Below are 27,679 nucleotides of genomic sequence, written 5' to 3'. Positions count from 1 at the left end.
TGATAGAAGATCAACTTCTGGCTACTGTGTGTTTGTGGGAGGAAACTTGGTGTCATGGAGAAGCAAGAAACAGGCTGTTGTGTCTAGATCAACAACAGAAGCCGAGTATAGAGCATTATCTCAAGGGTTATGTGAGATGCTCTGGGTGAAGTACCTACTGAGCGAGTTGAAACTTCTGAGGAAGGGACCCTTGAAGGTGTGGTGTGACAATCAGTCAGCTATTGCCATTGCTAATAACCCAGTTCAGCATGATAGGACAAAACATGTGGAAATTGATCGCTTCTTCATTAAGGAGAAACTTGATGCTGGGATCATCAGTCTTACTCATGTCAGCTCTGGGCAACAGTTTGCAGATTGCTTGACAAAGGGACTGGGAACGAAGGACTGTAACTTGGCATGTGACAAGATGGGGATGATAGATATCTACCACCCATCTTGAGGGGGAGTGTTGAACCGGTATGGGCCAAGCCCATCTAGCTTTGTCACTTAGGGCCCAAGCCCATGAGGAGGTGCTGACCTAGAAGGAGGCATCAGTCCTCCCATTCCCAGGCTGAGCCGCCACACACACACAGAAAAGGCTAGCGAGAGAGGTGGGCTCCTGCGACTACAACAACTGGTTTGTTGTTTCATGCACAAAAATCATTTTCATCATTGCCTCTAAAAGGACAGTTTACAAAAAATCAATGCAGGTTATGCATCAGGGACAAAATATAGTACCTTGGCCTCTTACAGAACATGGCATCAAGCATTGAGGCACCCACATCACCCAGACCATTTTTCGAGACTTTGAAGGTAAAGGGCGCTGCCTGTCCACACGAAGTGCGGAACGAGGGCATTTTCAGCGAGATCTTTTATGATTCTTCTCCATGTTTTTAATTTCAGTTGCATGGGCCACATCAGTTGCATTTTTAAGCTCACAGAGAACTAAAGAAAAATTGCACTCAGACCTGCATACATCTGAACTCAGTAACATAGAATTTGAAAAGACGATTGCACCTATCATACATAGATTGAATGGACGTGAAGGATCATATGATGCTTACCTTCAAGGTGTTCCTGAAGATTTCCATTGGAACATACTCCACATTAATGCTTTATTTTCCCCTTCTACTATTTCAGATTGTGTACCACATACGTATAGGTATCATAAATGAATAACATGGTTAGATTTCACAAGAGTTGGATAGCAACTTCTAGAGTCAATGTCTGGTAAGTTACTCATAGTACTGACTATACCTTATAGGATGCACCAATGATGGTCAATAGTAACTTTTAGAGACCAAACATGTCGAAGTTGATCTTGATGGTTAGCACATCAAATTGTTATCTCAAATGTTACCGTCCATAAAAGATGCAGAAAATCTCCAACAAAAAGAAAATACATCACTCTTGCAGTAGTTATTATTACTCTAGTACTCTTCAATTGTTATCTCAAGTGTTGTATTCTTCAATTGCAGGCCCTCAAAATGTGGCAACTCAGTAGCAAATTCAGCCAAACGAGCTCCATCTGCAAAAAATTGTGAGGATCAAAAGAATATATTATCTCTCTTATGATGATAAACGTATGTACAACAACGGTTATTACAAGACTTCCATCGGCCATAAACAGTCCAACTTATAAAGGTTATCACTAAAAAAACATAGTTTCAAAAGATCAGAATTTATCCTTGGAACAAATCTTTCAATAAACTGAAAGCATCATACGCATAACGAAAGCACTGCCCTATAACAGAATGAACAAGCTAAAGTGAATGCAAGCATGCTTTTACAGCTTAGTCTATAACAGGCGGGTAAAGTTCCTCCTTGTTCCCATGTTGTTCATCATCCCCTTTTGAAGAAGAAACATCATCTCAATGTAAAATCATGGTGATTGACTCAAGGGAACAGAGAGCAAACACACCTCCTTCAAGCGAATTCAACAATTGACAGCTCCTTCAAACGAATTCAACAATTGATGTGCTGCAGCGAGCGATGGTTTATGATCTCCCTCGCCAAATTTTCATCAATCCGCAAACACATCAGGACACCCAAAAATTTGCCCCGTTACTAAATTTGCAGCATGAGAATCCTGACGAGTTAAGAAAAACTCGACCGAGCGTCCCATGTTCGTAGTCCTACGCGAGGCGGCGTCTGCAAAACCCAAAGTGCCACCATTTTCTTTATGTCCTGGAGAAAGGCTTATCATAAAATTTTGCCAAAAAATTATTAATTAGAAATAACATCACAGTATATCCATCCTCTTGCTAAAAACTATCTGAATCAAACAAAGATGTAATTTTTCAATATCAGTATACAAGAATGTTTACCTGTTGTGTGATGTTCTCCATCCGATTTGATTGCTGTAAGAGAAGGTAAATAAAATAAAACTATAAAAACGAGCAAATAAGCATCACAAAAGAAATCACATGGCAAATGCATAGTACATAAAAAGGTGCATGTGTTTGTGAAAAGAAAACATATAGCACCTCTCAAAAATAGAATCTCTAATTGTGATTTATTTACAGTACAGTATTTTGTTTCGGGATAATAACAAAATCACAACCATAATAGATTAGTATGATATAATTTTTAACTTGATCACTCAAAATAATATGGTTAATTATCAGAAAACGATGGTGTATGTGCATGCCAGCTACAAAGGTAAGCAACTAATGCATGTCATATAATCTAATCTATAGTATTATAGTCAGAGATTGGGATGGGGATGAGGATGCGAGCCCTCACATGCATTGCCATCTACACAGGCTTGTTTGCTGGCATCCATAGCTCCTGCTCGACCCTTCGACTGCAGCATCCCGGAGAGCACACCGAGCGGCTGCTGGTGCCTGGCGGGAGAGCACGTGAGGGACGCATCGACACACACACATCAGCAAGCAAGCACAGACGTGTGTATGTGATGGAGAACGAAAATAAACCAGTGGAGGTGGGACGAAAATTAACCGTAGAACGGAGACTACCAAATGAGACATTAGGAGTAGAGATACTAACAATAAGACATACGGCTCGTCTACACGGACTGTAAATCTTACCCAATAGCTGTAGGATTATTGCTCCAAAAAACACAATGGCACACCCAACAAAAAATACCTTGCATGGCCACTGCTGAACGTGGAGTCTACACCAAATTTGACACTACTTTCTCACCCTGTGCGTTCGGTTTATTCGGTTTACATGGTTCAGTTTATACGGTTTTTCGGTTTGTACAGTATTAATACTTCGGTAAATACGGTATGAAAATAAAATATGGTTCGGTTTCGGTATATACCAAATTATTTCGGTATGGTTTCGGTATATACCATAAAAACCAAAGTTGACGCAAATTTGAAAATGACGTAATAATAATTTGCAAATTTATGATTCAAAACACATACTATTTTGCACAAATAGTATATGACTATATATATAAGTATATATGCATGCATTGATTCATCTGTTGATGGTTATGGATGTGCTTAGCATTTTAAAAAGAGAAAAATGACTATGTTACAAGAAAAATTTACGTGCTTAGCAGTGAATTTGACTCATGTACAAGAAAAATGACAACTTGTACGGTTGTTCATCTCAAGAAATATAAATTTATTTTCACTTCGGTTTATTTGGTTAACCGTTCGGTTTTTCGGTATATACCATAAAAACCAAAGTTCAAATCGGTATGGAAAGTTCATACCATACCGAAACCAGAAACCATAAAAACCATAAAATCGGTTCGGTTCGGTTTATTTTCGGTATGGTTTTTCGGTTCGGTTTTAAAATGCACAGAGTGTACTTTCAGACTCAGTTTTAGTCTGCTACGTACTAAAAGATCATACCACGAAATTAAAGAGGAATCCAGTTATCAGAGTAGCATGATTTCCTTTCAGCTTATTTACATGACTGATGGCAGCTGATCTGTAACACTTTAAAGTCAAACAATTTCAGTTAACCTATCTAGCTCGCAGCTTCCTAGCTAGTTAGCCTATCTAGCAACATACCAATTTATTTCAACATTTTTGTAGGGTAAATTTCTTGTAACCTATCCACACAAAATAGAGATGAACAATCCCAGTGATGGATCAAGACTAAAATTTCTTGCATAACAAAAGTGCAGTTAGAGACATGCGCCCAAGGAGGCTCTCACCAGTGGTGCTGGCCGTGATGGCGTTAGCACTCGTGCTGGGCATAGCGTCATAGCCATCGTCTGCCGACCGGAAGCAGCAAACCTCCCAGTCCAGCTTCCCTGTGCGGATGAGGACGACGACCCCGACGCTGCCGTAGTCGCCGCGGCGGCGCTGCACCAAGTACTGCTACCGCCCCTGCATTTGGTCGCAAACAATCGTTTAGAAACCGCAGATTCAGAAAGAAGGGAAGAAGAATTGCTCTCAATCTCACACCCATGAACAAACCAAGTCGCACAAGGAAGGAACTCACCAAGATCCGGCCAGCACGAGACCCGCCCGTGGCGGCGAGGTTGCCGCTGTACACGTCGCTGGCGTACGTCCCGTCATCCTCGTCGCCGGCCAGGAGCGCGCGGCTCCGCGGCCGCACGTGCTGCCCGTCGCCATCCATCGGTGCCCGCGGGGATCGCTGAGTCGGAAAGAAGCAGGCGCCAAGGTAAACGACGTCGCCGCCGTGGAAGTCGGCCGCGAGAGGCGCGCCCAGTTGGTGTCCCGCCTCTCGCTGTCCGTTGCGCCACCAGTTGGTGTCCCGCATCTGTTGCCACTCGCCGACCCCTGCCATGGGAGAGGAGAACCTGGGGGCGCGTAAGTACAGGCCTACGGGGAGAAGATGGGTTGGGGCATCGGCAGGGAGATAGCGTTACCTGGGTCGTCGCTCATCGCTGTCGCGGACGCGGCGCTCCTGCTCGTCTACCTCCCACTTCGATCTCCTCCTGGAATCGGTGAAGAAAAGAAGAGACGGCAAGGGCGCAGATCCACCGCTCCAATCAAATCCCTTCCATTCCCTTCCCTCCCTTGGGAGAGGGAGAGAAGGTGAGGGGGAGGAGGAGGCCGCCGGCGGTGTCGCCATGGCCGGGCAGGGCTCCTCCCGCCTGCCCGCGACGGGAGGTGGCGGGGGCGGCAGCGACGGGCGGCGGCGTTTGAGGGAGGGGATCGGCGGCGGCGGCGAGGGCGAAGGGTCTGGTGTGGCGTCGCTCGAGGGCAAAGGCTTCGCTCGCTCCTTCGCAACGCACGGGAAACGTCTGGCTAATTCTTTGTAGGTTAACCGTCGTAGATTATTTTCAGGCGCGAGTTTTTTCGATGAATCGGAGGGTTTAGTACTGGACATAATGGGAGCATACCGATTTTTATTTTCTGGTTCGAGCACGGAGGTGGGAACCGAGAGGACGCGGGAGGTGGGATCGAGAATAAAAAAAATCGTCTCTGGTGGAACGAAAATTGACGAGCGGAGATTACCAACTGCTCCATTAGGAATAGAGAAGATATTAATTCCACATGGATATTAGGTATGCTATTTATGTGTTAATTATGTGATTAGTGCAATATTTGATATGATATTAATTATACGTTAAACATGTTCAACGCTCGTCATTGGAGCAGTCTAGGTCGTTGATTAACTTAGTTCAATGGCCGAGATCAGTTGGATTTGTCTTTTTAGGTTTTTTTATACTGGTATAGATATAGATGCATTTGTACGGCGCTGCGCGGGACCTCGTATATGGCGCCATACACGCCGAGAGCCACAGGAGCGTGCACCCTCCCCGCTCCCCCGCGCGCCCTCATGGGCTGGCCCATGTGCGGGGCGGGGAGCTCCTTGTGTATTTGTTTTTTCTGTTTTAGATTTTTTTTAAAAATAATTCAAGATTTTAGAAAAAGTTGCAAAATTGTTGAATTGTTCACGACTTCAAAGATTGCTCATGATTTGAAAAGTGTTCAGGAAATGATAAATGCTCATGGATTCAAAAAATGTACATGATTTCAAAAATAATGTTTGGCTATTCATTTTTTTACAATTTCAAAAAATGTTCATGAATTTCTAGTTTTTTCAAAACATTAAAAAATGTTCTAGAATTTGTAAATGTTCACAAAATTTTAAAAAATGTTCATCAAATTCAGAAAATTTCAAAAAAGTTCACATTTTCCAGAAATGTACACAATTTCTAGGAATGTTCGGGAATATGAAAAATGTTCACGACTTTTAAAAATGTTTAGTATTTTAAAAATAATGTTCTTGATTTCAAGAAATGTACAAGATTTCCAAAAATATTCATGAATGTCTAAAAACTTTTCATCAATTGAAAAAAATATTCATCGATTTGTAAAAAATGTTCCACTTTCAAAAAATGTTCGCAATTTGAGAAAAATGATTCGCAAATTTGAAACATTGTTGGAAAAAAGAAATGGGAAAGGAGTAAAAAAAGAACATTTAAAGTTTTTCGCAAATTAAAGAAAAGAAAAACAAAAATGAAAAAAGAAAACAGAAAAGAAAAGAGAAAAAAGAACAAAAATGAAAAAAATGAAAAAAAATGAAAGAATACCAGAAAAACCCGGTTCAGGGAATGTCCTAGAATATTCCCATAACCGGTTGGTGTGAAACCCCGAAATGGGCCGGCCCATTGAAATAGCAGCGCGCAAGGGGGAGCTGCGGCGCTGAGCAGTGCAACCTGCGTCTAGTCAGAATTGGGCCATCGCAAACATGTGAATGAGAGAAGTGAAAAAAAGCCCGGTGATGGCTATGTTCGCATGGACCAGCCTTTTTTTTTGAGACACTCGCATGGACCAGCTAGTTGTCCCTCGTAAGACTGCCTCAAAAAAGAAGTCGATCCTTACTATTTGGCGCACAGGTCACCCGCTAGCGCGCGTACTCCCCTGTGGCGCCAGATCGAGTGTTAGGGCCTGCCCAATATAGTGTTTTACCCCATCGGTTTTGGGAAGGTTCTAGAACCTTCCCCAAACCGTTTTTTTTCTTCTTGGTATTTTTTATTTCTTTTTCTTTTTTATGTTTCTTTTTTATTTCTTTTCGGGTTTTTTCTTTTCTTTTCTTTTCTATTTTTTATTTTGTGCCTTTTCTCCTTTATGTTTTCACATTTTTTTCTAATTTTATTTTAAAATTCGTGAACATTATTTTGTTCATCAGATTAAAAAAAGTTCAATCATGTAAAAAAATGTTCTCAAATTCAAAAATTGTTCATCGAATTTAAAAATTGTTCATCAAGTTCAATAAATGTTCCAAGTTGAAAAAACTATTCGTAAAATTCAAAAAAAAAGTTCATTGAATTTTGAATTAGCAAACATTGTTCACCAAATAGGAGCTCCCCCTCGTAAGAAACTTCATCGTAGCTTCGGATTCGAAGCAGGTTATTAATGACATTGATTGGGGTATCTCAGTGGGCTTTACCTTTTAATTGTATCTTTACATATGAAGGCCGTGCTACCAATGTAGATGCCGATAGGTTAGCAAAGTTTTGACACTCGGTTGATCAGGGAAGATATGTTTGGTTGTTATTGCCGCATGATCCCTTTTGTATTCCGCTCCACCTGAAGTTTGATCAATTAAGCTTGGTGATACCCTCAAAAGAAAAAGAAAAAAACTAGTTGTCCCTCATTCTTTTGCTCATAGAAGTTGTGGTATCTTTTAATGCTAGTGATAGGCTACATGTTAGTGTATTTAGATTAAAATAATCCTGATATAATAGAGAACAATTAATTAATTTAATTATTACTATTAGTCGGGTGACCCGTCGGATGACCTACGGGCATAAACTTAAACCCACACCCTACTCACGACTAATAGGGTTACCCATGTGCAAGACCTATGGGCGAACTCGACAACCCATAACCTACCCATTTGGGTCGGGTGCCCATGGGCGGACGGATCCATGGGCCGGATTGCCGGGTTGAGTCAAAACTTAGGACTAAACTTAAGTTCCTTCTATAAGTTTCTCCAGCATGGTGCTACACCTTAGACATCCATCTCGAAGCGTTTGGTGCGAACCGAAAATACAGAGAACAGTAGCGAAAAATCGACATAGATAAACACCATTATTCTTGCATGGAAAACCACCAAAATTAAGAAAAACCATGGGACGAGCCATCCAAATCTTCTTCCACTATAATCAAAAAGTGGGACACTATAACTTCTTCTCCAGATAGCACTAGAGGTTCTCATACATAAAGATCCACTACTGGGAAAAGCCTTATAGGTGAACTCAAATGAGTGGCGGACGCGACAAGTTACCTGCCACAACTATTTTGAAAAACTAGCAGTGACGGGTAACAAAAAGGGTCTGACACAGTTAGGGGCGTCACAGGCACTTTTTGTCGCCCGCCATAGGTATAATCTTTCGGGTGGGAGTTGTTTGCGTAACTCTGCAGTGATGGGCACTAACTAATGCCCGCCCTAGGTACATGAACCAGCAGTGGCGGGCGCTTCCTAGCAACCACCATTAGTTATCCTTGTCAGATGTCTAGTTTTGGGAGAACACAACAGTGGCGGGTACTACTTACCGCATGCCAGTGGTAGGCTAAACAACAGTGGTGGGCATTAATTTCTACCCACCACAAAACATTTTCCCGCATGGGGTGCTGTCCATGGCACTTTGCAGTGACATGCCCTTTTAGCGCCCGCCATTGGTGAGATCGTGTATAATGTTTGCAGGTTAGTACAGTAGCTTCCCCTCCCCAATTTCTTCTTCCTCTCCAACAAGGCCCTCTTCTTCTTCCTATTACTCCTCTCACTATTGGTCATCCTAGCCGCTCTCTCTCTCTCTCCTCTTTAGCCTTATGGGACCCACTTTCCATGGCATAGTTACTCCACGGGCCCACCTCCACCCTAATTAATTAGCATTTGTAGACCCGCGTTTTAGGTGAGAATTCTTTTCTAAATTGTAGCTCTATATGCTTAAATTTGAGTATGTAGTATGTATCATTGTATGAGCATGCATGCATAGTTGATTGTTGGTGTGGCATAGTGGACATGTTGAGTGATTCAACATTCGATCAATCCCATGCTTTGTTGCATTTTTTCAGGAAAAGAAATGAGTGCCAATTCTCGTCGAAATGTTGATTAATTTTCATTTCGTCAAGTTGGTGTCACTCAATATGTCTCATTCTTAGCAAAGGTCGTGCTGAATTTTTGAATATTTCATATTCTTCGGTCAAATAGTAATCAATTACGTTATGTATGCATGTTGCAGGTTTTAGCGTCGAATGATGGATCATAGTTGGATGTACTCCATACCACGAACGTCCAATGATTTTGTTAATGGTTTGATGGAGTTTTTATAGTTTGCGTAGGAATATGTTAGGAAAAGGGGTTGGAAGAAAATATGTTGTCCATGTGTTATTTGCGAGAATGATGTTATGTCAACACAATTGAATTAGAAGAGTTGCATAAGCACTTATTGGCTAGTGGTTTCATGCCCAGTTATACAACATGGACAAGTCATGGTGAGGATGGGATGTCATGTGAAGGAGCGGAACATGACAAGGAACAAGAATGGATGATGGATGGACATGCTAAACAATCCGACGGTGATGAATATGATGAGTCAGGTGAAGAGTCCATGAAACTGAGGAGGCCGAAGAAGACAAGGCAATCATCAGGGGAAAATTGGCAGGAATGGTGTATGACCAATACATGCAAGGTTGACTGTGAAAGAGACTAGCATCGAGACAACTTCTCATAGAGAGGCTACCAAACTGGCGACTCTCGTGAAGGACTAAACAACTCCTTTGTACGCTGGTTGCAAGGCAAAACACACCCGACTAAGTGTCACGATGAATCTTATGGACATTAAGGCAAAAACCAATAGCACAGACACTTCCATCGATGTGAACTTGAAGTATTTGCATGATGTTCTTAGTGAAGGCAAGGTGTTGCCAAAAAATATCGATGAGGCAAGGAAGGTATCATGTCCTCTTGATATCAAGCCAATAAAATACCACACGTGCAAAAAAGACTGCATCATTTACCGGAACGAGCACTCCAACTTATCAAGGTGTCCAACATGAAATTTTCCCCGATTCAAGCGGAGAAATAATAGTCGGGAAGACAATGATGATGATAGAGCACCCGCTAGCGGTACTCCTTATAAGGTTGTATGGTACTTTCCAATCATTCCATGCATGAAGCGTTTGTATGCAAACAAGAAGCGGGCAAAGCTTATGCTTTGGCATTCTAAGAGGAAGAAGGATGACGGAGTGATTAGACACATTGCGAATGGTCGGCAGTCGAAAGCAATCAATGATGAGTTCCCTCATCTCAGTGAAGATGATAGGAATGTTAGGCTGGGCTATAGCATGGACGGTCCGAATCCCTTTTGCAACCAAAACAATGTACACAACACCTGTCTCGTGGTTGTATGCATATACTGTTGGGTAACGTAGCAGAAATTCAAAATTTTCCTACGTGTCACCAAGATCTATCTATGGAGAAACCAGCAACGAGGGGAAGGAGAGTGCATCTACATACCCTTGTGATCGCTAAGCGGAAGCGTTCAAGAGAACGGGGTTGAAGGAGTCGTACTCGTCGTGATCCAAATCACCGGAGATCCTAGTGCCGAACGGACGGCACCTCCGCGTTCAACACACGTACAGCCCGGTGACGTCTCCCATGCCTTGATCCAGCAAGGAGAGAGGGAGAGGTTGAGGAAGACTCCATCCAGCAGCAGCACAACGGCGTGGTGGTGGTGGAGGAGCATGGTACTCCAGCAGGGCTTCGCCAAGCACCGCAAGAGACGAGGAGGGAGAGGGGTAGGGCTGCGCCAAGAAGGAGAGGAACTCGTGTGTCTTGGGCAGCCCAAACCTCAAGTATATATAGGGGGATGGGAGGGGCTGCTCCCCCACCTAGGGTTCCCTCCCTAGGGGTGGCGGCAGCCCCCAGATCCCATCTGGGTGGCGGCCAGGTGGAGGGGGAGAGGAAGGCGCACCAGGCATGGGCCCTAAGGCCCATCTGCCCTTAGGGTTTGCCCCTCCTCCCCTTAGGCGCCTTGGGCCCTTGTGGGGGGCGCACCAGCCCACCTGGGGCTGGTCCCCTCCCACACTTGGCCCATGCAGCCCTCCGGGGCTTGTGGCCCCACTTGGTGGACCCCCGGGACCCTCCCGGTGGTCCCGGTACGTTACCGATAAAACCCGAAACTTTTCCGCTGACCAAAACAGGACTTCCCATATATAAATCTTTACCTTCGGACCATTCCGGAATTCCTCGTGACGTCCGGGATCTCATCCGGGACTCCGAACAACATTCGGTAACCACATACAAACTTCCGTTATAACCCTAGCGTCATCGAACCTTAAGTGTGTAGACCCTACGGGTTCGGGAACCATGCAGACATGACCGAGACGTTCTCCGGTCAATAACCAACAGCGGGATCTGGATACCCATGTTGGTTCCCACATGTTCCACGATGATCTCATTGGATGAACCACGATGTCGAGGATTCGATCAATCCCGTATACAATTCCCTTTGTCTAGTGGTACGATACTTGCCCGAGATTCGATCGTCGGTATCCCGATACCTTGTTCAATCTCGTTACCGGCAAGTCTCTTTACTCGTTCCGTAACACATCATCCCGTGATCAACTCCTTGGTCACATTGTGCACATTATGATGATGTCATACCGAGTGGGCCCAGAGATACCTCTCCGTTTACACGGAGTGACAAATCCCAGTCTCGATTCGTGCCAACCCAACAGACACTTTCGGAGATACCTGTAGTGTACCTTTATAGCCACCCAGTTACGTTGTGACGTTTGGCACACCCAAAGTATTCTTACGGTATCCGGGAGTTGCACAATCTCATGGTCTAAGGAAATGATACTTGACATTTAGAAAAGCTTTAGCATACGAACTACACGATCTTTGTGCTAGGCTTAGGATTGGGTCTTGTCCATCACATCATTCTCCTAATGATGTGATCCCGTTATCAACGACATCCAATTTCCATGGTCAGGAAACCGCAACCATCTATTGATCAACGAGCTAGTCAACTAGAGGCTTACTAGGGACATGGTGTAGTCTATGTATCCACACATGTATCTGAGTTTCCTATCAATACAATTCTAGCATGGATAATAAACGATTATCATGAACAAGGAAATATAATAATAACCAATTTATTATTGCCTCTAGGGCATATTTCCAACAGTCTCCCACTTGCACTAGAGTCAATAATCTAGTTCACATCGCCATGTGATTAACACTCACAGGTCACATCGCCATGTGACCAACATCCAAAGAGTTTACTAGTGTCACTAAACTAGTTCACATCATCATGTGATTAAGACTCAATGAGTTCTGGGGTTTGATCATGTTTTGCTTGTGAGAGAGGTTTTAGTCAACGGGTCTGCAACATTCAGATCCGTATGTACTTTGCAAATCTCTAGGTCATATTATAAATGCTGCTTCCACGCTCCACTTGGAGCTATTCCAAATGGTTGCTCCACTATACGTATCCGGTTTGCTACTGAGAGTCATTCAGATAGGTGTTAAAGCTTGCATCGATGTAACCCTTTACGCCGAACTCTTTATCACCTCCATAATTGAGAAACATGTCCTTATTACTCCAAGGATAATTTTGACCGCTATCTAGTGATCCACTCCTGGATCACCTTTGTACCCTCTTGCCAGACATGTGGCAAGGCACACACCAGGTGCGGTACTCAGCATGGCATACCGTATAGAGCCTATGACAAAAGCATAGGGGACGACATTCGTCCTTTCTCTTTCTTCTGCCGTGGTCGAGCTTTAAGTCTTAATTTCATACCTTACAACTCAGGCAAGAACTCCTTCCTTGACTGATCCATCTTGAACACCTTCAAGATCATGTCAAGGTATGTGCTCATTTGAAAGTACCATTTAGCATTTTTGATCTATCCTCATAGATCTTGATGCTCAATGTTCAAGTAGCCTAATCCAGGTTTTCTATTGAAAAACACTTTTCAAATAACCCTATATGCTTTCCAGAAATTCTACATCATTTCTGATCCACAATATGTCAACAACATATACTTATCAGAAATTCTATAGTGCTCCCACTCACTTCTTTGGAAATACAAGTTTCTCATAAACTTTGTATCAACCCAAAATCTTTGATCATCTCATCAAAGCGTACATTCCAACTCCGAGATGCTTACTCCAGTCCTTAGAAGGATCGCTGGAGTTAGCATACCTTTTAGCATCCTTAGGATTGACAAAACCTTTCTGATTGTATCGCATACAACCTTTCCTTACGAAAACTGGTAAGGAAACTCGTTTTGACATCCATCTGCCAGATTACATAAATGCAGCTAATGCTAACATGACTCCGACGGACTTAAGCATTGCTATGGATGAGAAGATCTCATCGTAGTCAACTCCTTGAACTTGTGAAAAACTCTTCGCCACAAGTCGAGCTTCATAGACGGTGACATTACCGTCTATGTCCGTCTTCTTCTTAAAGATCCATTTATCTCAATGGCTTGCCGATCATTGGGCAAGTCCACCAAAGTCCATGCATTGTTCTGATACATGGATCCTATCTCGGATTTCATGGCTTCTAACCATTTGTCGGAATTTGGGCCCACCATTGCTTCTCCATAGCTCGTAGGTTCATTGTTGTCTAGCAACATGACCTTCAAGACAGGATTACTGTACCACTCTGAAGCAGTACGCATCCTTGTCACCCTACAAAGTACGGTAGTGACTTGATCCGAAGTTTCATGATCACTATCATAAGCTTCTACTTCAATTGGTGTAGGTGCCACAGGAACAACTTCCTGTGCCCTGCTACACACCAGTTGTAGTGACGGTTCAATAACCTCATCAAGTCTCCACCATCCTCCCACTCAATTCTCGAGACAAACCTTTCCTTGAGAAAGGACCCGATTTAAGATACAATCCCTATTGCTTTCGGATCTGAGACAGGAGGTATACCCAACTGTTTTGGGTGTCCTATGAAGATGCATTTATCCGCTTTGGGTTCGAGCTTATCAGCCTGAAACTTTTCACATAAGCGTCGCAGCCCCAAACTTTTAAGAAATGACAACTTAGGTTTCTCTAAACCATAGTTCATACGGTGTCATCGTGGTGCCCTATTTAAAGTGAATGTGGTTGTCTCTAATGCCTAACCCATAAACTATCGTGGTAATTTGATAAGAGACATCATGGTATGCATCATATCCAATAGGGTGCAGTTATGATGTTCGGACACACCATCATACTATGGTGTTCCAGGCTGTATTAATTGTGAAACAATTTCCACAATGTCTTAATTCTGTGCCAAACTCGTAATTCAGATATTCATCTCTATGATCATATCATAGATATTTTATCCTCTTGTCACGACGATCTTTCAACTTCACCCTGAAATTACTTGAACCTTTCAATAATTCAGACTCGTGATTCATCAAGTAAATGTACTCAACATCTACTCAAATCATCTGTGAAGTAAGAACATAACGATATCCACTACACGCCTCAGCACTCATTGGACTGCACACATCAAAATGTATTACTTCCAACAAGTTGCTTTCTAGTTCCATTTTACTGAAAACGAGGCTTTCAGTCATATTGCCCATGTGGTATGATTTGCATGTCTCAAGTGATTCAAAATCAAGTGAGTCCAAATGGTCCATTTGCATGGAGTTTCTTCATGCATATACACCAATAGACATGGTTCGCATGTCTCAAACTTTTCAAAAATGAGTGAGCCCAAAGATCCATCAACATGGAGCTTCTTCATGTGTTTTATACCGATATGACTTACGTGGCAGTGCCACAAGTAGGTGGTACTATCATTACTATCTTATATCTTTTGGCATGAACATGTGTATCACTACGATCGAGATTCAACAAACCATTCATTTTAGGTGCAAGACCATTGAAGGTATTATTCAAATAAACAGAGTAACCATTATTCTCCTTAAATGAATAACCGTATTGCGATAGACATAATCCAATCATGTCTATGCTCAACGCAAACACCAATCTCGATGGTAGAGGGAGCGTGCGATGCTTGATCACATCAAGCTTGGGAAAAACTTCCAACACATATCGCCAGCTCACCTTTAGCTAGTCTCCGTTTACTCCGCAGCTTCTTATTTCGAGTTTACTAACATTTAGCAACCTGTAACACCCTCGATGCGACTATAGCTCCCACGTGTCGAGGCACGACTTAGAGACATAATCGCATTGAAGGCATATGTCGCAAGTTAGGCAATCTTCACAAACATCCCATGTAATATAAATAATAAAGGGGAGATAACATAGTTGGCTTACACTCGCCACGTCAATCAAGTACATAAATAACATTACATCATCCAAACACTCATGGCCCGACTACGGCGCCAAAATGAAAGATAGCCCAACATGCGACACGGTCCCAATCACCCCCAACTGGGCACCACTACTGATCATCGGGAAAGGAAACATAGTAACGTTGAGAGTCTTCGTTGAACTCCCACTTGAGGTCATACGCGTCTCCTGAAGCGGAATCATCAGGCCCTGCATCTGGTGTAATAGTAATCTGTGAGCCACAGGGACTCAGCAATCTCGCACCCTCGCGATCAAGACTATTTAAGCTTATAGGTAAGGCAAGGTAAAATATGAGTGGAGCTGCAGCAAGCGACTAGCAAGTATGGTGGCTAACTTATTCGCAAAGGAGAGCGAGAAGAGGAGGCAAGCGCGAGCGAGAAACTAGAGAGCAACCTGCGCAAACATTACTCCAACACCGTGTCCACTTCCCGAACTCCGCCGAGAAGAGGCCATCACGGTAACACACTCAATTGATTCATTTTAATTTAATTAAGGTTCAAGTTATCTACAACCGGACATTAACAAATTCCCATCTGCCCATAACCGCGGGCACGGCTTTCGAAAGTTCAATCCCTGCAGGGGAGTCCCAACTTAGCCCATGACAAGCTCTCACGGTCAACGAAGGAATAGACCTCCTCCCAAGACGTTCCGATCAGACTCGTTATCTCGGTAACTCAAGACACTTCGACAGGTTAAAACAAGACCAGCAACACCGCCCGAATGTGCCGACAAATCCCGATAGGAGCTGCACATATCTCTTTCTCAGGGCACACTCAAATGAGCGCTCCATACAACTAAAACCAAACCTCGAGTTTCCCCGAGGGGGCGCTGCACAGGACTCTAGTTTGGACCAACACTCAGAGGAGCACTGGCCCGGGGGGGTTAAAATAAGATGACCCGCGGGCTCCGGAAACCCGAGGGAAAAAGAGGCTAGGTGGCAAATGGTAAGACCAAGGTTGGGCATTGCTGGAAAAGCTTTAATCAAGGCGAACTATCAAGGGGTTCCCATTATAACCCAACCGCGTAAGGAACGCAAAATCCGGGAACATAACACCGATATGACGGAAACTAGGGCGGCAAGAGTGGAACAAAACACTAGGCGAGAGGCCGAGCCTTCCACCCTTTACCAAGTATATAGATGCATTTAAGATAACATAGCAATATAATGATATCCCAACAATTAAATAAAAGATGTTCCAAGAAGGAACGACCTCCAATCTTCACCTGCAACTAGCAACGCTATAAGAGGGGCTGAGCAAAGCGGTAGCATAGCCAATCAACGGTTGCTAGGACAATGGTGGTTAGAGGTTTGACATGGCAATTTGGGAGGCTCGCAAGCAAGTGGTAGGCATCGTAGCAATGGCATAGCAAAAGAGCGAGCAAACTAGCATAGCAAAGATGGTAGTGATTTCGAGGGTATGATCATCTTGCCTGCACAATTGTCAGCGTTGACTGGATCCTTGAAAGCAAACTCAACGGGCTCCTCGTTAGCGAACTCGTCTCCCGGCTCTACCCAAACAAGACAAACAAGCAACAAGGATACAATCAACCACGTGCAAACTCAAACAACACAATGCAAAGATGATATGCTATGCGGGATGCGATGCGGGATGCAAAATGCAAGATATGACAGGAAATGCATGAACCTGGCCTCAACTTGGAAATCCAAGTGTGCCACTGGAAATATGAGATGAAATCGCTTGAAAACGATATAAAGAACGCCGGAATCGGAGTTACGGTTTGGAAATGGCAAGCGATTCAAAAATGACACCGGTCTGCGATTTACAGCAAGTAGGCATCTAAATGCAACGAAATGAACATGCTACAGCACCCAAACATGACAACAAAATACATGGCAGGGATGCACACAAGATGCTTAACAAAAGTCTAGCACTGAGCTACGGCCAAATCATCCATTAACCGGTTCAAACAAGCATGGAAAAAATGCAAATGGCAAACAGATCTCAGACTTAGTGAAATCAACACTTATCTGGAATTTCAGATCATATAGCCCTCTTCGGAGCAACAAAACAATATGCTACAGGACCTGAACATGGCAAAGAAAGATATGGCATGGACCTACTCAACAAGCTTAACAAAAGTCCCTTAGTGACCTTGAGCCAAAAGGGATCAGAAAATACAATTGCAAGCACGCGAACATAGCAAAAACATAACCAGTTTTCAGACTTAGTGAAAACTGGGACATGCTGAAACATAACTCACGAAGGCATGTTTACGAGCTCGATGCACTCACCACGGTGCAAGTCATGGCAAGACAAGCATACATCCCTTAAGAAGGCACAAAATGCAAGCTAGACATGGCAAGAACAATGGCATAGCATGCATGGATCAACTACAATAACATCGGCAAAATCGCAAACAAGTTGACGATCTGCCCAGATTCGCAACGAAGCAAAAGTAGAGCTCGATTGACTCAAGCTAGGGTGCTCCATAATTGCAAAAAAAGACATGGATGGATAGAGCACTACAATATTAACGAAACTCCCTTATTGATCATCCACAAAAGAGGCACGGATCACTAGGAAACAACATGAACATATGGCATCGTGAACTAAACAATCCCAGGACTTAGTGAAACTACTAAGTCTCTGAAAACAGATTTACCGGGTGCCTCACTTTGCAAGCTTGCACAAGTCACCACACACATCTCAAAAATACATGGTTTGCACCTCTAGAAAGATGACAAAACCCTTAACAAAACATATGTAGAACTCACGGACATAACATGCACACATTAATCATGGCAAAAATAACAAAAGTGCTAAACGGAGTAACAGATCTGACAATTAACTCAAGTAGCCCTCTTCTAATAGCATTTCGGGCATCAAGATGAGCTCAAATGAAAATGATGCAATGGAATGAAATGATTTACTCTCTGAGATGAACATTTTGATATGCTATATGCATGAATCGGAGCTACGGATGCAAAGTTACGGGGCCTCGAACAGGAGCATATGGACTGAAAATTTAGGGACTTAGAGAAAATTTCGACCTCCTAGGGTTTATTGTAGCTCCGATCCAGATCTGGATCGCACATTGTTCACGGCGGCGCGGAAGCCGAGGATCGGCGTCGGGGCTCGCCGGAGGAGGACGCCGGAGGTGAGGAGGAGCTCGCCGGCTTGCTCTCGCCGGAGCACGGGGCACGGACGCGACGTCGGGGAGGCTAGGGCGGCGCGCGGCGTTGGGCGATGGCGGCGGCCGGTCGGCGACCGAGGCGGAGGCGGACGCCGGCGATGGAGAAGGGCAGCGGCGGCTGGCGTGGCGACACCGGAGCCGAGGAGGGAGGCGGCGCGGCGCGGGGTCTTCGGGCGCGGGCGGCTAGGCGCCTTCGGGCCAGGAGGGCCGGGGACGGGCCCGAGCGGGCCACGCGCGGCTGAGGCGGCGATGTGGGCGCGACTCGCCACGTGGCGCGCTGCGGTTGGGCGGTGGTGATGTCCGGTGGCGGGCCGGACGTGTCCGGCGGCGGCGGGTAGAATTTTAGGGTTTCGGGGGGAGGAAGGAGATCCGAAAATGGAGGGGCCTTTTATAGGCATAGTGGGAGCTAGAAGAGTCCAAATGAGGTGCGGTTTTCGGCCACGCGATCGTGATTGAACGCTCTAGGACATGGAGCAGAGTTTGGTGGGTTTTGGGCCAAATTGGAGGGGTGCTGGGTTGCAACACACACGAGGCCTTTTCGGTCCCTCGGTTAACCGTTGGAGTATAAAACGAAGTCCAAATGGTACGAAACTTGACAGGCGGTCTACCGGTAGTAAACCAAGGCCGCTTGGCAAGTCTCAGTCCAATCCGGAAATGTTTAATCCCCACACACGAAAGAAAGCTAGAAATGACCACCGGAGGAGAGCGAAGCGCCGGAATGCAAAACGGACAACGGGGAAAATACTCGAATGCATGAGACGAACACGTATGCAAATGCAATGCACATGATGACATGATATGAGATGCATGACAAAGACAACAACACACGGAGACAAAAACCCGAACCCGAGGAAATAAATATAACTTAACACCGGAAACGGCAAGAGTTGGAGTACAAATAGGGAAAGTTATATCCGGGGTGTTACACAACCGAACCGGTATCTAATACCATGGTGCTACTAGGAGTACTAGTAAAGTACACATTAACACAATGTAACTTCTATCGACTTTGCCAGCCTTCTCATCTACCAAGTATCTAGGGTAATTCTGCTCCAGTGGCTATTCCCCTTATTACAGAAGCACTTAGTCTCGGGTTTGGGTTCAACCTTGGGTTTCTTCACTAGAGCAGCAGCTGATTTGCCATTTCATGAAGCATCCCTTTTTGCCCTTGCCCTTCTTGAAACTAGTGGTTTCACCAACCATCAACAATTGATGCTCCTTCTTGATTTCTACTTTTGTGGTGTCAAACATCGCGAATATCTCAAGGATCATCATATATGTCCCTGATATATTATAGTTCATCACGAAGCTCTAGCAGCTTGGTGGTAATGACTTCGGAGAAATATCACTATCTCATCTGGAAGATCAACTCCCACTCGATTCAAATGATTGTTGTACTCAGACAATCTAAGCACAAGCTCAACAATTGAGCTTTTCTCCCTTAGTTTGCAGGCTAAGAAAATCGTCGGAGGTCTTATACCTCTTGACGTGGGCACGAGCCTGAAATCCCAATTTCAGCCCTCAAAACATCACATATGTTTCGCGACGTTTCAAAACGTCTTCGGTACCTCAACTCTAAACCGTTTAACTGAACTATCACATAGTTATCAAAATGTGTATGTCAGATGTTCGCAACATCCACATACGACATTCGAGGCTCAACACACTGAGCGGTGCATTAAGGACATAAGCCTTCTATGAAGCAATGAGGACAATCCTCAGTTTACGGACCTAGTCCGCATAATTGCTACTATCAACTTTCAACTAAATTTTCTCTAGGAACATATCTAAACAGTAGAACTGAAGCGCGAGCTACGACATAATTTGCGAAGACCTTTTGACTATGTTCAGGATAATTAAGTTCATCTTATGAACTCCCACTCAGATAGACATCCCTCTAGTCATCTAAGTGATTACATGATCCGAGTCAACTAGGCCGTGTCCGATCATCACGTGAGACGGACTAGTCAACATCGATGAACATCTTCATGTTGATCGTATCTACCATACGACTCATGCTCGACCTTTCGGTCTCTTGTGTTCCGAGGCCATGTCTGTACATGCTAGGCTCGTCAAGTCAACCTAAGTGTTTTGCATGTGTTCCGAGGCCATGTCCGTACATGCTAGGCTCGTCAACACCCGTTGTATTCGAACGTAAGAATCTATCACACCGATCATCACATGGTGCTTCGAAACAACAAACTGTCGCAACGGTGCACAGTTAGGATGAACACTTTCTTGAAATTATTATGAGGGATCATCTTATTTACTACCGTCGTTCTAAGTAAACAAGATGCATAAACATGATAAACATCGCATGCAATCAAATAGTGACATGATATGGCCAATATCATATTGCTCCTTTTGATCTCCATCTTCGGGGCTCCATGATCATCATCGTCACCGGCATGACACCATGATCTCCATCATCATGATCTCCATCATTGTGTCTCCATGAAGTTGTCTCGCCAACTTATTACTTCTACTACTATGGCTACCGGTTAGCAATAAAGTAAAGTAATTACATGGCGTTGTTCAATGACACACATGTCATACAATAAATAAAGACAACTCCTATGGCTCCTGCCGGTTGTCATACTCATCGACATGCAAGTCGTGATTCCTATTACAAGAACATGATCTATCTCATACATCACATTCTTCTTGGCCATATCACATCACATAGCATACCCTGCAAAAACAAGTTAGACGTCCTCTAATTGTTGTTTGCATGTTTTACGTGGCTGCTATGGGTTTCTAGCAAGAACGTTTCTTACTTACGCAAAAACCACAACGTGATATGCCAATTGCTATTTACCCTTCATAAGGACCCTTTTCATCGAATCCGATCCGACTAAAGTGGGAGAGACAGACACCCGCTAGCCACCTTATGCAACTAGTGCATGTCAGTCGGTGGAACCAGTCTCACGTAAGAGTACGTGTAAGGTCGGTCCGGGCCGCTTCATCCCACAATGCCGCCGAATCAAGATTGGACTAGTAACGGTAAGAATATTGAACAAAATCAACGCCCACAACTACTTTGTGTTCTACTCGTGCATAGAAACTACACATAGACCTGGCTCATGATGCCACTGTTGGGTAACGTAGCAAAAATTCAAAATTTTCCTACGTGTCACCAAGATCTATCTATGGAGAAACCAGCAACGAGGGGAAGGAGAGTGCATATACATACCCTTGTAGATTGCTAAGTGAAAGCGTTCAAGAGAACGGGGTTGAAGGAGTCGTACTCGTTGTGATCCAAATCACCGGAGATCCTAGTGCCGAACGGACGGCACCTCCGCGTTCAACACACGTACAGCCCGGTGACGTCTCCCATGCCTTGATCCAGCAAGGAGAGAGGGAGAGGTTGAGGAAGACTCCATCCAGCAGTAGCACAACGGCGTGGTGGTGGTGGAGGAGCGTGGTACTCCAGCAGGGCTTCGCCAAGCACCGCAAGAGACGAGGAGGGAGAGGGATAGGGCTACGCCAAGAAGGAGAGGAACTCGTGTGTCTTGGGCAGCCCAAACCTCAAGTATATACAGGGCGATGGGAGGGGCTGCGCCCCCACCTAGGGTTCCCTCCCTAGGGGTGGCGGCAGCCCCCAGATCCCATCTGGGTGGCGGCCAGGTGGAGGGGGAGAGGGAGGCGCACCAGGCATGGGCCCTAAGGCCCATCTGCCCTTAGGGTTTGCCCCCCTCCTCCCCTTAGGCGCCTTGGGCCCTTGTGGTGGGCGCACCAGCCCACCTGGGGATGGTCCCCTCCCACACTTGGCCCATGCAGCCCTCCGGGGCTTGTGGCCCCACTTGGTGGACCCCCAGGACCCCCCGGTGGTCCCGGTACGTTACCAATAAAACCCGAAACTTTTCCGGTGACCAAAACAGGACTTCCCATATATAAATCTTTACCTCCGGACCATTCCGGAACTCCTCGTGACGTCCGGGATCTCATCCGGGACTCCGAACAACATTCTTTAACCACATACAAACTTCCGTTATAACCCTAGCGTCATCGAACCTTAAGTGTGTAGACCCTACGGGTTCGGGAACCATGCAGACATGATCGAGACATTCTCCGATAAATACCCAACAGCGGGATCTGGATACCCATGTTGGTTCCCACATGTTCCACGATGATCTCATCGGATGAACCATGATGTCGAGGATTCGATCAATCCCGTATACAATTCCCTTTGTCTAGTGGTACGATACTTGCCCGAGATTCGATCGTCGGTATCCCGATACCTTGTTCAATCTCATTACCAGCAAGTCTCTTTACTCGTTCTGTAACACATCATCCCATGATCAACTCCTTGGTCACATTGTGCACATTATGATGATGTCCTACCGAGTGGGCCCAGAGATACCTCTCCGTTTACACGGAGTGACAAATCCCAGTCTCGATTCGTGCCAACCCAACAGATACTTTCGGAGATACCTGTAGTGTACCTTTATAGCCACCCAGTTACGTTGTGACGTTTGGCACACCCAAAGTATTCTTACGGTATCCGGGAGTTGCACAATCTCATGGTCTAAGGAAATGATACTTGACATTTAGAAAAGCTTTAGCATACGAACTACACGATCTTTGTGCTAGGCTTAGGATTGGGTCTTGTCCATCACATCATTCTCCTAATGATGTGATCCCGTTATCAACGACATCCAATGTCCATGGTCAGGAAACCGCAACCATCTATTGATCAACGAGCTAGTCAACTAGAGGCTTACTAGGGACATGGTGTAGTCTATGTATCCACACATGTATCTGAGTTTCCTATCAATACAATTCTAGCATGGATAATAAACGATTATCATGAACAAGGAAATATAATAATAACCAATTTATTATTGCCTCTAGGGCATATTTCCAACATATACAACCGCTCGCCCCCCGTGGGTGTGCATGAAGCGGAAGCATCTACACATGCATGGTCATGCTAATTCTTTTTTTTGAGGGGAGTCGTGCTAATTCAAGGGCCAAGCCAACTGGGTAGTGATCTGAACTTGTATCTGCGGCTATTCAAGGAGGAGCTAGAAATTTTATGGTTAGATAAAGGGGTGTGGACATATGAATCTAAAATGGGTATGTATTTCCCTTTGAAAATTGTGCCACTCATGACAATGCAATACTATCCGACACATGGTTATAATTCGGGTCAGATTTGCCACGGGAACCATGCATGTTTTAGGTGTATGAATGAAACTCATCCTCTATATCTAAAGGACTCTCACAACAGTTTACATGGGGTATAGAAGATGACTGAATAACAATGATGAATGGAGAAACTAAGAAGATCAATTTGATAACACAAAATAAAAGCGAGGGAAGCCACGCAAGAGGAGTGGAATAGAAATCCTAGAAATGTTGAACAAATGGGAAGAGCGTCAAAGTATGGAAAAACGCGGAGTCCATTTTGGGACTTGGAATATTGGAAGTATCTCTCCACGCCCCATTGTATCAATGTCATGCATATCACGAAGAACGTTTGCGAGAGTATGGTTGCTACCATTTTGAACATCCTAGACAAGATGAAAGATATGGGGAGCTCAAGTAAAGACCTAGAAGCACTTGAAATTAGGGAGGATTTGTGGGCTGACGTGGAGGAAAGCAACGTTGGCAAGGTAAGAAAACGATGTTAAAATTCAAACCCGCGTGCTACAATCTGTCTCCAGAGGAGCTTGATAAGATATTCAACTGCCTTCCTAATGTTCGAGACAGTTCCGGGCACTCGTCAAACATACGCAGATATTTGTTATGTGAGAAGAAAACTTTATCTGGGATGAAGTCGCATGAGTATCACATGATGATTACACAGATACTACCGGTTGCAATTATAGGGATAATGGAACCGCATGTCAGAAAGACACTCCAAGACCTCTGTAACTTTTTTGATGTCATCTCTCATAAATTGATCAACTTAGAGCATTGCCAAAAACTGCAAGAAGAGATTGTTGTCATACTATGTGAGCCTGAGGTATACTCCCCGCACTCATTTATTTGACATGATGGTGCATCTGCTTGTCCACGATGTAGGAGATATCATAGACCCGGGCCTAGTATTCCTCCACAATATGTTCCCCCCTGAAAGGTTAAATGGGAAACGATACGTCATAATAGGTCAATCCAGACAGAAGCATTATCCAGGGATATCTAACCACAGAGGCTATCTCATTTTGCACAGACTACCTTGGAGTCAACAAACCTTTGGGCATGCCCAAGAATAAGCACATTGGCTGGCTGAAGGGCATAGGTCACAAGAAAAGGAGAAATGATTTGCATGTGAGCTTCAACATTCCCAACCGAGAGCCCGACTTCGTAAGAGCTCACAGTATGGTGTTACAACACATTAAGTGTGTCAACCCATATGCTAGGAAGCACACGTTGGAGTTGAGAACTGAATATAGGACATGTGGGATAAAACACTCTGTTGAGCAACTAACAAATGAGAACAACATAAATTGCCGGTTGGTTCAAGACATACATGCGAGAACATCATTGTCAGAAAATGATGACAGAGTTATAGAGCTATTCTCCTTGGCATCGGGACCCGTGTTGAATGTGACCACATACCAAGCCTATGACATCCACGGATACACTTTCTATACAGAGGCCAGAGATAAGCTGAAAGGTGTGTACCATAATTCAGGTGTCACTACATGCATACACCAGTAATGAGAAGAACAAACAATATGGCAGAATCGAAGAGATTTGGGAACTAAGGTACGCGGATGTAGGGATATTCCTCATGTTCCATGTTAGATGGGCGAAACAAGTACTTCAAGAAGACGATTATTTCACTACCATTGTTATACCACCACGAAATGAGTTCGTGAACGTGCTTGCAATAAGTGCCTTAAATGAGCCATGGGTACTGACCAAGACTTTGTCCCAATGCTTCTACATAGAAGACCCAATTAAGGCTAGCCGTGTGGTCTACCGGAGAGGAAAGAGGAGTATCGTCGGAGTGGACAAAGTCAATGATGAGGAGGACTATGGCCAATTCAACGACTACCCAGCCGAAGAAGAACGAGGCGTAAAACATGTACCGAGAAGAAGAAGAAGATCAACATTGGCCAATGACAACATTGCACCATGGTTAAGACAGAGTCACAACAAGGCAATAGTTCATACTAGGAAGAAGATCACAAAAATTCATGCGAAGACCGTGAGTAGAATACATTAATAGCTTATTTTGTAATGTTATATCAAGGTTATTTTGTAATATGAAGACATTTGGATCGGATCGATAATCGCCGTGTGGTGTGATGTATTCATGAAGCTTATTTTTGTAATATTAAGACATGTGGATTGGATCGACCAATCGATAATCACCGTGTGGTGTAATGCATTCATGACACTTATTTTGTAAGATGTGGATCAGATAAAATAAATTGCTAATGTCAGACCTATTATATGTGGCGGCCGGCCAGAAAGACCCACCACTGGTAATTAAGTCCACTACATGTGGCGGCTGACCAGCCGCACCCACCACTGCAACTTATTTTTTCAAATTTCCGGTGCGGAACTCGATGAAAATTATGTCTGCGTGGTGAGCCGTGAAAGATATTCCCCCACCCGCCCAATTCACGACACTGAGCTCCCCCCACCCAATCCCCCCGAACGCCACCGCACGCCACCGGCCCCCTCAAGCGCCGGCACCATGCTCCGCGGCCGCCCCCCCGCATGCTCCGCCACTTCCGTCATCCACCCCCTCCACCCAACGCCGCCCCCGCGCCCTCGACCGTTCCTACTTGTCGACCCTCTCCACCGACCCCTCCGCCCCCACCAATGGACCCTCGGCCATCTCCAAGTATACCCATCCGCCGACGCGCCTCCACCAACACAAACGGTTCTCAACCATCTATGATAACCCACAAGTATAGGGGATCGCAACAGTTTTCGAGGGTAGAGTATTCAACCCAAATTTATTGATTCAACACAAGGGGAGCCAAAGAATATTCTCAAGTATTAGCAGCTGAGTTGTCAATTCAACCACACCTGGGTAACTTAATATCTGCAGCAAGGTATTTAGTAGCAAAGTAATATGATAGTAGTGGTAACGGTGGCAAAAGTAACGGTAGCAGTTTTTGTTTTATAGTGATTGTAACAGTAGCAACGGAAAAGCAAATAAGCGAAGAACAATATATAAAAAGCTCGTAGGCAATGGATCAGTGATGGATAATTATGTCGGATGCGATCAATCATGCAACAATTATAACATAGGGTGACACAGAACTAGCTCCAGTTCATCAATGTAATGTAGGCATGTATTCCAAATATAGTCATACGTGCTTATAGAAAAGAACTTGCATGCCATCTTTTGTCCTACCCTCTGTGGCAGCGAGGTCCCAATGGAAACTAAGGGATATTAAGGCCTCCTTTTAGTAGAGTACTGGACCAAAGCATTAACACATAGTGAATACATGAACTCCTCAAACTACGGTCATCACCGGTAAGTATCCCGATTATTGTCACTTCGGGGTTAACGGATCATAACACATAATAGGTGACTATAGACTTGCAAGATAGGATCACGAACTCACATATATTCATGGAAACATAATAGGTCCAGATCTGAAATCATGGCACTCAGGCCCTAGTGACAAGCATTAAGCATAGCAAAGTCACAGCAACATCAATCTCAGAACATAATGGATACTAGGGATAAAACCCTAACAAAACTAACTCGATTACATGATAAATCTCATCCAACCCATCACCGTCCAGCAAGCCTACGATGGAATTACTCACGCACGGCGGTGAGCATCATGGAATTGGTGATGGAGGAAGGTTGATGATGACGATGGCGACGGATTCCCCTCTCCGAAGCCCCGAACAGACTCCAGATCAGCCCTCGTGAGAGAGTTTAGGGCTTGGCGGCGACTCCGTATCATAAAACGCGATGAATCCTTCCCTCCTATTTTTTTCTCCTCGAATGTGAATATATGGAGTTGGAGTTGAGGTCGGTGGAGCGTCAGGGGGCCCACGAGGTAGAGGGCGCACCAGGGGGGTAGGCGCGCCCCCACCCTCATGGACAGGGTGTGCCCCCCTAACATTGATTCTTTCGCCAGTATTTTTTATATATTCCAAAAATAATCTCCGTTGATTTTCAGGTCATTCCGAGAACTTCTGCACAAAAATAACACCATGGCAATTCTGCTCAAAACAGCGTCAGTCCGGGTTAGTTCCATCCAAACCATGCAAGTTAGAGTCCAAAACAAGGGCAAAAGTGTTTGAAAAAGTAGATACGACGGAGATGTATCAACTCCCCCAAGCTTAAACCTTTGCTTGTCCTCAA

The 27,679-nt window shown here is 44.6% G+C and overlaps 1 protein-coding gene across 6 annotated transcripts; it reads right to left on the bottom strand.

Annotated features, from left to right (window-relative positions):
* Nucleotides 1-1,253: 1,253 nt before the first annotated feature.
* On the bottom strand, nucleotides 1,254-5,182 carry LOC119303680 (mucin-19-like). Of its 6 annotated transcripts, none has more exons than XM_037580813.1 (7): nucleotides 4,799-5,182; nucleotides 4,408-4,729; nucleotides 4,118-4,292; nucleotides 2,725-2,825; nucleotides 2,307-2,339; nucleotides 1,901-2,177; nucleotides 1,254-1,507 (listed from the first exon to the last, which is right to left on the bottom strand). In XM_037580813.1, exons 1-6 carry the CDS (start codon nucleotides 4,812-4,814, stop codon nucleotides 2,003-2,005), a joined length of 822 nt encoding a protein of 273 aa, XP_037436710.1. In that variant the 5' UTR covers nucleotides 4,815-5,182; the 3' UTR covers nucleotides 1,254-1,507; nucleotides 1,901-2,002. The 6 variants fall into 6 exon arrangements, with proteins under 6 accessions (XP_037436710.1, XP_037436712.1, XP_037436711.1 ...); XM_037580815.1 differs by having other exon boundaries at nucleotides 1,901-2,166; XM_037580814.1 differs by having other exon boundaries at nucleotides 1,901-2,130.
* Between the last annotated feature and the right edge of the window lie 22,497 nt (nucleotides 5,183-27,679).

The sequence above is a fragment of the Triticum dicoccoides genome, chromosome 5A, assembly GCF_002162155.2.
Source record: "Triticum dicoccoides isolate Atlit2015 ecotype Zavitan chromosome 5A, WEW_v2.0, whole genome shotgun sequence".
Taxonomy (NCBI): Eukaryota; Viridiplantae; Streptophyta; class Magnoliopsida; order Poales; family Poaceae; genus Triticum; species Triticum dicoccoides.
This window is presented reverse-complemented; position numbering and strand designations above follow the sequence as displayed.